Below are 12,500 nucleotides of genomic sequence, written 5' to 3'. Positions count from 1 at the left end.
TTAAGACCAAGAAGCACTGGAGTTGTAGAGATGACATGATCACACACCAGTGTGTTTGTGTCCAAGTGTGGGAAGTGTATGCTGTGTTAAAGTCATTATGGGGCATTCAGGAGCAAACAAAACACTTTCTAGACATCCTGGTGAGCCCCACCTGTGTGTGTGTGTGTCTGTGTGGTGGTCTGTTTGTTTAGCTGTTGTTTGGCTGTTAACTGTTTAATGGCTGGTGATGTGTTATGTCTGTCTCTCTCTCTCTCTCTCTCTCTCTCTCTCTCTCTCTCTCTCTCTCTCTCTCTCTCTCTCTGTTTTTCTCTCTCTCAGTGCGGTCATACTGATTGATCAGACACAATAGAGGGAATAAAAAGAAGACATGCCGAGAGAGATGGATGGATGAACGCAGATGGAGGGAGGGATAGGGGGAGGGAAGGATAGATAGATCCAAAAGAGTAGAAAGCAGAGAAGGATGGAGAGAGATGAGATGAGAAGAGTAGAATGATACATGTGTCCCTGCTCTATGTATGAAATCAGGATTCCTGCTTCCTGGTGAGATGCCATTTCCAATTAGTGAAGCTCCCAAATAAGACAAAAATGTGTGTGTGTGTGTGTGTGTGTGTGCGTGCGTGTGTCTGTGTGCGTGTGTGTGTCTGTGTGTGTGTGTGTGTGTGTGTGTGTGTGTGTGTGTGTGTGTGTGTGTGTGTGTGTGTGTGTTTGACGGACATGTGCGATGAGGGAGTTAATGCAGGGGAAGGAAACGCTCATATAGTAGACAGACTTTTGGGGGGCAGGGGAGTAGACAGACGTCGGGGGGCAGGGGGAGGGAGAGAGAGAGAGAGAGAGAGTGTGTGAGGTGTTGGTGAAGGGGGATACTGGCAAGACAGAGAGGAGATGTGAACAACCTCATTACACACTCCCAACACGCGTGCTTTTCTGTGTGCATGTGTGTGTGTGTGTGTGTGTGCACACGCACATGTGTGTCAGTCTGTGTGTGCGTCTTCGTGTGTGTGAGTGCCAGGGTAAAAAGGGGCCTAAAATACAGATGAGCTTTGTGTTTTGTAGCGTTTTAAGAAATTCACTTCAACACAATGAACTTAACTAATAAATTAAGTACAAACACACACATGCACACACACACACACACACACACACACACACACACACACACACACACACACACACACACACACACACACACACACACACCTTATATCACATCACTATAACTCTGTATCCTGAAGATGAGCTGCTTTTGCGTGTGTGTGCTGTGTGCCGTAGGAATTAGGGTGTCTGTGTCTGGTCTCCCGGTGTGTGTGTGTCTGATGCCCTAATCTGTCGCCCCTTGTCCCAGTTAGGACCCATACGGGTGCCCCATCTGAACGCCCGATCATAATGCTGCTGCACAACGCGATGATAGCGCCTGTGTGTGTGTGTGTGTGTGTGTGTGTGTGTGGAGCACAATGCTGCTACTGCACATGATTATGGCCTGCATATTAACATCACACTGTACACGTGCCACTGCACTGATAACAGGAAACATTACACACGCACACACACACACACACACACACTGATGTAACTTGCATTGACACACAAGCACAAACGCGCGTTCCAACAAACGTGCGCGCACACACAAACAAACACGCACACACATAAAACACTACATGTGTATCTGGCAGAGTAGAGGCAGCTGAGAGCAGTCTGCACACAGCGAGCTACTTAGCAAGACTAGAAACTAGAACGCCTGTCTACACACTCTCTCACACACACACATGCAAAGTCTCTGAAATGGTCTGCACAAATTGGAGAGAGAGAGAGAGAGAGAGAGAGAGAGAGAGAGAGAGAGAGAGAGAGAGAGAATTGGAGGGAGAGACAGACAGGCAAGAGAAAGAAAATGCAGAGAGAAACAGAGGAAGAGAGTGACAGACAGACAAAAGTGTGTGTGTGTGTGTGTGTGTGTGTGTGTGTGTGTGTGTGTGTGTGTGTGTGTGTGTGTGTGTGTGTGTGTGTGTGTGTGTGTGTGTGTGTGTGTGTGTGTGTGTGTGTGTGTGTGTGTGTGTGGTGGGGTACTTTGGGGTTTGGGGGTCTTTCGCAGGAAGATAATAAGAGAAGGGAGAGTGGATGAGAAGAATAGGCACAGAGGAGGGGGTGGAGGAGAGGGCGGAGGGGGCCAAAGAGAGAAAGTGTGTGTGTGTCTCTGTGTGTGTGTGTCTGTGTGTGTGTGTTTGAGGGGGGAGGGGGGTTAACCCTGAGCACTAGGCTTTCTAATTCACAAATCATTTGCACCCCGTTCACTGATCCCAATGGCACCACCCCACCCCCACCCCATGCAGAAATGGGGTCTGTGCGTCTGTTTGTGTGGTGTTAGTGTGTTGTGTGTTCGTGTGTACGTCTATGTGTGTGTGTGTGTTTGTGATAGGGATGCACGATGTATCGGCCAGATGTATCGGTATCGGCCGATATTTGACATTTCTCAACACATCGGACATCGGTCCGATGGGTAAAACTGGGCCGATGTTAACGCCGATGTTTTTTTTATATGTTACGGTTCTAAAAGATTGGACTTGATGGTGACTTTAATTGTTTGTCTTCTAGTTTGTCTCTATTTTTTATCTAATTTTATCACAGGGAGTTAAAATGTGTTTTTGGAATTAAGAGGACATACAAGAATGCAGTTTGTTTGCATCATTGTCAGTCTGTATTAAATGTTATCTCTTCAAAAAAAAAAACCACAAAAAAAAACCATTGGTATCGGTTAATATCGGTTATCGGCTAAAACCTCAATATCGGATATCGGTATCGGCCCTGGTTTGTGTATTCATAGTAGTGGTGTGTGGAATGTTTGTTGTTAAGAGTCTGATAGTAGCTTTTAAGATAAGTGTGTGTATTGTGTAGTGTGTGTGTGTGTGTGTGTGTGTGTGTATTCATAGCAGTGGTATGTGTAGTGTTTGTTGTTAAGTGTCTGATAGTAGCTCTTAAGACACAGAGTGTGTGTGTGGATGGATAGGGAGGCTGAGAGGACCCGGAGAAAGGCAACGCGTGTGTGTGTGTGCGTGTCTGTGTGTGTCTGTGTGTGTGTGTGTGTTTGTGTGTGTTTGTAGTGGGCAGGGGTCTATGGCTTTGGGCTGCAGTGCAGACTTTGCACTAATGAGGCAAGCTTATCGTGTTGTGTCACTATGCACACACACACACACACACACACACACACACACACACACACACACACACACACACACACACACACACACACACACACACACACACACACACACACAGAGATTGTTTGGTTCATAGTCAAACACTTGTTATCAGGAAGTCACGTTCACACAGAGAGCAGCAGCAAAAAAACACTGAAACTCACACAGCACATGAGCACCCGTGAAGGCCAACACACACACACACACACACACACACACACACACACACACACACACACACACACACACACACACACACACACACACACGCATATACACATACACACACACACACACACACTAGACTGGGACACTATAGAGTAGAAACTCCCACAGCACATGAGTGCTGGGTTAAGGCCAATACAAGGGCACCTAGCCTGAACCTTCTCTCACACAGGCACACACACACACACACACACACACACACACACACACACACACACACACACACACACACACACACACACACACACACACACACACACTGTACAGAAGCTACAGGTCCATCTGCCCTTTGATGTGAACATGATGATGAAAGCACTCTGAGATCAGGCTTTGTATGAAGTGTATGTGTGTGTGTGCGTGTGTGAGTGCATGCGTGCATCTCTGTACGTGCAAGCGTGCGTGTGTGTTTTGAAGAGATAAAAGCTACCGTCAAACCTACACAAGAAAAACACACAAACACATACAAACCTGGGATTGACAATGGCACCTGCCCACCAGCCAAATACTTTTAAAACCTGCATTTCACCAGCAACAATTTCAGTATCATTAGCCACTCGACAGGATTATCTCGTGACATATCACTCTAGCCTGAATTATGTTGTTTGTGCATCAGTTGTTTGTATTTCAGTTCAAATAATAGAGATTTGCCAGATACATTTTTACGGTGGAATATTAATTATTACATACACACATAAGGATAGTGTCCAGAGTAGGTGTTGCAACTGTGCTGCCTATTCCCAAATTTGATATTTTCATTAATATTTGCTAAGCAGTAAATTAAGGCTGCAACGATATTGTATTGAACCAAGAAATCGAGTCACAATACTGTATCATGGTGCAAGAAGGCAGTATTCTGATACACGCTACAAGTTCTGTAAGTTACGAAAACAATTGGCCAATTTAAAAATCTAATTAAAAAGAGATACATTTAAAATCCTGGGGAATATCAAATCGTAGGTCAAAAATCGCTATATGAACCAAATCGTTTGTTAAAGGGTTATGCCACTATTTTGGGGCTTAATACAGTTAAAATCGTTGGCCAGGGTTTACAAAGGTGGTAAAGTGTCTTGTTTTTCATGTTAAGCGTTGTCTTGCTTTAAGACAAGTTAAAAGAGGGAATATGTCGCTACGCTAGTGAAAGTCAATGGATCCGTGTAGCATGCTACAATGCTACACGGACCCATTGACTTTCACTAGCTTAAGTGTATCGTTACAGCCCTACAATAAATTAATATTTGCTAGTATGACCAAACTAGGAACCACAGTAAGTTTTGCAGGTAAAAATGTCATTTGAAATTCACATTGGTGGACATGGAGAAGATCCACCTTTTCATGCTTGAAAAAATTAGTTTTCCCAGTCCTAATGAATTATTTGATGATGGTGAATTTGTGAAAAAGCAGCATGAATTCTGGACATAAGATACTAAAAGAATATTACTTAGGTTAGGCCTACTGTACCTTTAAACATAAATTATCATAAAAACAATAATTGTGACTAAGCAGAATGTGTGACTTGCACTAAACAAAGTGGCCAGACAGCAAAACAGTTGATGAGATCTGAACTGTGTGGACGATCTGTAGAAGAGGAGAAGAATATGAATATCGCTCTGACTAGATAGACACAACAAAACAGAGGAAATGCTGAAGTGAAGGAGAGGCATAGAAGGATAGAGAGAGAGAGAGAGAGAGAGAGAGAGAGAGAGAGAGAGAGAGAGAGAGAGAGAGAAAGAGAGAGAAACATGGAGAGAGATACAAGGAGAGATGGAGGGAGAGAGAGAGAGAGATACAAAGAGATACATACAAAGAGACTGGGAGAGAGTGATGCGGGGGAGGGGAGGGGTGAGCTCCTTAGCAACCAAAGAACAGATACGCCCCCCTCCCTCTCAGCCCCCTGGGGTGTGTGTGTGTGTGTGTGTGTGTGTGTGTGTGTGTGTGTGTGTGTGTGTGTGTGTGTGTGTGTGTGTGTGTGTGTGTGTGTGTGTGTATGTGTGTGTGTGAGTACAGGAGGAGAGGGTGTTTCCCAGGGCTGTGTGGCCAGAGGGAATGGGCGGTGTGTGTGTGTGTGTGTTTGTGTGTGTGTTTGTGTGTGTGTGTGTGTGTGTGTGTGTGTGTGTGTGTGTGTGTGTGTGTGAAGGAGAAAGGGAGGTGGGAGGAGCTTACGTGTGTGTGTGTGTGTGAGGGCCTTTGAGGCGGATCAGATCTGCTAGATGAGTGTAGACAGGCTGCCCAGTATTAGTGGCTCACACACTCACACTCCCACTCTCGCCTGGGCAGCCCTCTGTTGCTGTAGGATCCCGACCGCTGCCATCCATGCTGCTCTCTTAGCTCATACTTAAGGAGTGCACACACACTCCTGAGTTCTACACTCACACACACGCACACACACACACTTACTCAAACCGCAACACACACACACACACACTGTGGAATAATGGTGTTTATCGGGACTTCGTTTAAGTCGGTGATCAAATACTTCAAACGGAAAGGTAAGCACCTGTTGGAGACTATTGGTGGTGTGTGTGTGTGGATTGGTGAGTGCGTGCGGAGAGGTAAGCACCTGGTGACCTGCCTAGACATCTGGTCTATAGGACACTCTATTGGGGGGTGTGTGTGTGTGTGTGTGTGTGTGTGTGTGTGTGTGTGTGTGTGTGCGTGCATGCATGTGTTGATCCGTCCGTGCAAAGTTGGTTTTCCTTAGTGTGATACATCAGACAAAACAAGCTGTGTTGGTGTGACCGAGAAAGGAAATGCTTCAAAATGCTTCATTGTCGCGATACAGTTACTTGTACAGTGAAACTAAACGGCTAAACTATACAGGAGCGTAAAGAGCGTGTGTGTGTGTGTGTATGTGCGTGCGTGTGCGTGACAGAGCAAGCTAGCACACCTGTTGACATGACTACTGCGTGTATCCAATATCCTGAAACAATTCCCAGTAATTTTCATTATTCATTACATTACACTTAGCTGACGCTTTTTCATCCAACAAAGTGGCTTACAGGCTGTTTTAAACTGTAAGCCTGTTACAGGCTGTTTTAAGTGTTGTATTGAATGACTAATAGTAATAATATTCATTGATAAATTAATCATATATTCAGCCTATAAGGTGCACTGATATTAGTATTCAGGCTCAGTGCCTGATTTCAGGCTTGACAGAGTTTGTTTACAAGAATAAAATGTAGTCCTCAGGATTTTCTTATTTCAAAAAAGGAATATGTTGTCCTACCAGGCTTGGGTGTCGCCATTGTGTCATACTTCATCTGAGACAGCAGCTCTTTGTTTGACAGCTTATCCACAATCTTTTATCTTCATATTTCACAGATAACACTGTCTCAACTAGGCCTGACGCATGCACACGCACACACCCACACACACACACACAAACATACACACGCACACACGCACACACCCACACACACAAACATACACACACACACACACTCAGACAGACACACCTGTATGATTCATAGGGGATCTTTGATAGATTGGGGTATTTATTGAGGAAGTACATTAAAACACCATCACACAGACACACCTACGTCACACACACACACACACACACACACACACACACACACACACACACACACACACACACACACACACACACACACACACACACACACGCTGGTTGGTAAGAGGTGTACAGGGAAGTGCATGAGATGGATCATGCAATAATTGCACTGTGACAGCTTGATGTGGCCTCCCTCATTCTGAATAAGTGTGTGTGCGTTTGTTTGCACACGTGTGTGTATGTCTTTGAGTGTTTATGTGTGTTTCCCGTGTGTGTGTGTGTGTGTGTGTGTGTGTGTGTGTGTGTGTGTGTGTGTGTGTGTGTGTGTGTGTGTGTGTGTGTGTGTGTGTGTGTGTGTGTGTGTGTGTGTGTGTGTGTGTGTGAGAGAGAGAGAGCGTGTCTGTGTCTGTGTGTGTATTTGCACGTGTATGTGCATTTGCAAGTCTGTGTGTGTATGTCCGCGCGTGTTATGTCACTGCTGTTGAGTGTTAATCGACCAGAGTGTCGGCGGTGGCTTGCACATTATTGATACACACTTCATCAATACTAATTATCAATACTTATGAACAGGAGAGACTCCACGTGTTGCACGGCCATGCTGTGTGAGTGAGAGTGTGATGCTTTGTGTGCAAGGCAGCCAAAGAGGGGGTGCAAGTCTTTTGTGTGTGTGTGTGTGTGTGTGTGTGTGTGTGTGTGTGTGTGTGTGTGTGTATGTGTGTGTGTCCAGCACAATAGGGTTTTGTTGGGGTTCCCGCTTCTTTGGGCTTTGGCCATGGCCCTACTGAGGCCCTTTCAGTGTGTGTGTGTGTGTGTGTGGGGGGGGGGTGTCTGTGGGTGTGTGTCTGTCTTTGGTGATTGAAAAGTTTTTTATATGGTGTGTGTGTGCTGTAAGTTTATATTATAGATTGTGTCTTTGAGTGGTGCTGTTGAATGGTGCTGTTTTGACAACAGCACTGACATGATTTTCATACTTGAATGTCTTGATTGTCTCTCTGAGTGTGCATGTGAGTTGTCTGTATGTGTTTCATTGTGTGTCTGCATCTGCAGTCAAACACACCCCAATCATAATGTTGTGTGCTTGTGTTTGTGTGTCTGTGTTTAAGCCCCTGCCCTGTGTTCTGGTATGGCCGAGCCATCCATGCGTCAGCTAATCACCCTGACTGTTTGGCACCAAGAGAGGGTGTGTGTGTGTGTGTGTGTGTGTGTGTGTGTGTGTGTGTGTGTGTGTGTGTGTGTGTGTGTGTGTGTGTGTGTGTGTGTGTGTGTGTGTGTGTGTGTGTGTGTTGGATGAGTTGTTAATGAGAAGTAATTGATAAGAACATCATTACAGTGGACCAACATTCATTCACACACACCCTGGCACAAGTACACACCCTCTCTCTCACACACACACACACACACACACACACACACACACACACACACACACACACACACACACACACACACACACACACACACACACACACACACACACACACACACACACACGTGAACTATCCATCTGGACTTAGCACTGAAATGAAACACAAAGTTGCCGAAGTTCTACCATTCCCCGCATGCCTCACTGACACGATGGAGTGATGAGAGGAGGAAAGGAGAGGAGAGAGAGATGGAGGAGAGAAGAAGAAGGAGAACAGAGAGGGAGTGATAAAATGAAAAGGAAGATTGAGAGGTAGAAGGGGGAAAGAGAGATTGAGAGTTTGGAATGAGAAACAAACGGAGAGAGGAAAAGAGAGTGAGGAAGAGAGAGAGAACAGTAGGAGGGAGGGAAAGACAGACAGGGAGACTGAAGATACAGAGAGAGAGAGAGAGAGAGAGAGGATGAAAGAGAGAGCTGTGCTATTTCACGGGGCTGTGAGAAACAACACCTCAAAGGGCCCGCTATTAACATGGAGACAGACAGACACACACACACACACACACACACACACACACACACACACACACACACACACACACACACACACACACACACACACACTTCAAAGGGGCCACTTCTAACCTGCACTATAAAACATTGCAGCCAGTTAAACATAAAAAGTAAGTTGCCCTGCTGCCTTAAGTTCATAAGTTAACTCAACGTGAAAGCCTTGATTTGAGTTAACTTACAAACTTGAGGCTGCATTGACCTTTTACGTTTACGTCATCTAAGGACAGATGCGCATGCCCTACTTTAACTTTCTACACTCACACGACGCATGCACGCACGCACACACACACTTTTGATGACTCACGGCCCTGTTGTAAGCTGTAGAATTAGGGAAGGGCCACTTCAAATTCCTCCAAGGGCCGTAAAAAGTCCTCCAAGGGCCATACTATGAATACAAACCAGGATTTTCCCTTGCACTCTAGGCCTACGTATATTGAAGGCAGCCACCTTTACAACAGACCCCACCTTCTCTAGGTCCCCTGAAATGTAGCTTAATTGTATTGCAAATGTAATGTCTAGGATTCCTTTGCAAAACACGTCATATTTCATGTGAAGCTGCATAACATTAAAATGATATCGAGGGCCTCAGGGGTCGTGAAAGGGCCCTCGAAACATACAGTAGATTCCCACCCCTGCTGTAGAAACTGGGAGACATCAACACACACACACCCTTACTAACAGCCTATTTTACACACCACGGACACACACACACATACAGTCACTAACAGCCATGGTCGTTTACAGCTGCATACACTCTCCTTGTCCATTACACACACACACACACACACACACACACACACACACACACACACACACACACACACACACACACACACACACACACACACACACACACACACACACACACAAACGGCTTGTCACCTGGGGACATTCTCTCTTGATGGCCCATTAACACCTGTTCTGTCCCCGTGACACACATGTTAACACACACGCGTAAACACGTAAACTCTCTCTCAAACACACACTCCTCCCAGGTTGTTGCCCTCTTCAGTCTTCTTCCTGTCCTGTATGGGAGGTCTATGACAGGATAGGGCTGTGTGTGAGTGAGTGAGTGAGTGTGGATTTGTTGTGGATTCTGGTCAGGCCCGAGCTAAGGTGTGACTGACCATGTGTGTGTGTGTGTGTGTGTGTGTGTGTGTGTGTGTGTGTGTGTGTGTGTGTGTGAGTGTATGTTCCCCACCTAATTCTGACGTCTTACCTGGATGTGGTGGTATGATACGTACAGGCATTTGTAATGATGAGACAAGACAGTAGCTAACTTTGGCTTTAAAGATGTTGATTGTGTTTGTTGTTAGTTGCTGTTCGTTTTGGAGTGTGTGTGGTTTGTGGATGATGAGAGTTTGTGTGTTTTGTCAAACCGTGTGTGGGTGTGTGCGCGTGTGTATGTGTTCCTTATTCGATATTGGAGTGTACAGGGCTGGTGTGGCACCAAAACAGGCCCAGGCTTTTTCATGCGTATGACATTACAAAGTTGAAACCTTGTATTATCATACCAATTGTGTTGTAATTATATTTGTGAGATTACTTTTACTTGCATTTTATACAACTCTAGCAGGTAAGTTACACCATTGAGCCATTATGATCATCAGGCCACGGGGAATTGCCCTGTATGCCAGATTACCCGTCCAAACTTGTGTATCTAATATCTCCCTCTGTCTTCCTCTTATTCTTCAGCGGTGTCTAATCTGGATGACGAGTCCAAGTGGAGCGTGCACTATAGCGCCCCCTGGCACCAGCAGGAGAATGTCTTCCTGCCCGCATCGCGACCGCAATGCCTAGAGGACCTACACCGCCAGGCCAAAGTCAACCTCAAAACCGTACTCAGAGGTACACACACACACACACACACACATACACACACACACACACACACATACACACACACCGCACCGCAACCACGCTCAAACACACACGCACACACACATAACACACATACACACACACACTTGGTCAGTGTGGTGTTGTATTGCATAGAGGCCTGTAGTGAGTAGCAGCTGTGACAGATGAGTGATAGCGGTCTTCAGTTAAACCGCCACCACCACCACAACAATACACACTTACACAGGGGCCAGGGGTGTGTTTGGAGATGATGTGTGTGTGTGTGTGTGTGTGTGTGTGTGTGTGTGTGTGTGGATGGATTTATGGCTTTGCTGTTGTGTGTGTGTTTGTGGGTGTGTGCATGTGGGTGTGTCCGTTCGTTGGACTTCTGCCCATCGACCTGACATGGCTCTGATATGGCCCTGACACTGCTTTGGTGTAGCTGATGCGGCTGGCCTTAGCCATCACATGCCACTGATGTACCTAGACATGAAATGACCCCGATAAGACCTTGATGTAGCACTGATATGGTCCTGAAATGGTCCTGGAATAGTCCTGGAATAGTCCTGAAATAGTCTTGCCCTCAGATGTGGTCCTGATGTATCCCTGATATGTGGCCATAATGTAGCCCCGATATGGCCCTAATGTGGCCCTATGTAGCTGAGATGTAGCCCTGGTGTAGCCTTGATATTAGGAGTGGGTGTGTGAGGCTTGTAATGTGATCATGGGCAACTCTGGGCACCAGATACTGTCGCTCCTCTGTGGACGACCCCTGCAGGTGCCCAATAGACGGCCTGATGAATCACACACACGCACACACACACACACACACACACACACACACACACACACACACACACACACACACACACACACACACACACACACAGAGAGAGAGAGAAGTGCACTCAGGTTACAGCACAGACAAGCACAAAAGGAGTGTGAGAGAGAGAGAGAGAGAGAGGGGGAGGCAGAATGAGAGAGCAGGGGGAGAAAAGAGAGGGAGGAGAGAGAGAGAGAGAGAGACAGAGAGGCATTAACAGAGAGAGAGAGAGAGCCACACAACACAAAGGCATGGAGGACAACAGCTCCAGTGGAGCAAGGAGAGACGCCGCTCACGTTTCAGACGCTTTTTTCTTTTTTCTGCCGGTCGTTTTTCTCCTGTCATCCCTCACTACCCTTATCAATGGAACAAGCCAGAAGGTCAACCAGTTAATGACTGACACACACAAAAACACACACACCCATACTGTCCACTCTTTGAGTGGTCCATAGTATACATATAATGTGTAGACGATAGGCCTGTAACTATAACACTCAACATGTGATTCGATTCATATCACAATCTTTGAGCTACGGTTCGATACACCCTACAATTTTTAATGGATCTTATCAAATTAATTATTTGCTTTTTATACTTGCCAACATTATACAATAAAATAATTAATAAAAACTATGACAGTTTATAGGTTGAATAGGTTACAAGAGGCTTCTAACAACTAAAAGAAATGGTTAAAAATAATGATGATGACTTAAAGCTTGGAAGCACTATCACATCATATCACGTGGTCGTTTTCTGGACTGAAGGCTAACAGAACTTTGAAAGCGCTTCTTGCACCGTGATGCAGTATGGTGTCTGTACGTATCACGATTTCTAGGTTCGATACAATATCATTACGGCCCTAAAAGATGTTCCCACAGCCTTCATCTGTTTGTGTGTTTCCCACGCCGGCCAGGGACAGGTGTGTGTGTGTCTGGGTGCATTCTTTTATTGGAGCTCCTGTGTTGTGTTTACATTGGGTTG

At 45.7% G+C, this 12,500-nt stretch overlaps 1 protein-coding gene across 2 annotated transcripts in view; it reads left to right on the top strand.

Moving 5' to 3' along the window:
* nhsl1b (NHS-like 1b) overlaps nucleotides 1–12,500 on the top strand; it is a 70,011-nt gene that overhangs the window by 29,087 nt on the left and 28,424 nt on the right. For both annotated transcript variants that reach the window (XM_063222962.1, XM_063222961.1), the window contains exon 2: nucleotides 10,553–10,705. In XM_063222962.1, coding sequence (XP_063079032.1) covers nucleotides 10,553–10,705 — 153 coding nt within the window. The remainder of the gene's footprint in view (nucleotides 1–10,552; nucleotides 10,706–12,500) is intronic.

The sequence above is a fragment of the Engraulis encrasicolus genome, chromosome 18 (genome assembly GCF_034702125.1).
Source record: "Engraulis encrasicolus isolate BLACKSEA-1 chromosome 18, IST_EnEncr_1.0, whole genome shotgun sequence".
Lineage (NCBI taxonomy): Eukaryota > Metazoa > Chordata > Actinopteri > Clupeiformes > Engraulidae > Engraulis > Engraulis encrasicolus.
The sequence above is the reverse complement of the archived record's forward strand: the minus strand, read 5'-3'. Positions and strand labels throughout refer to the sequence as shown.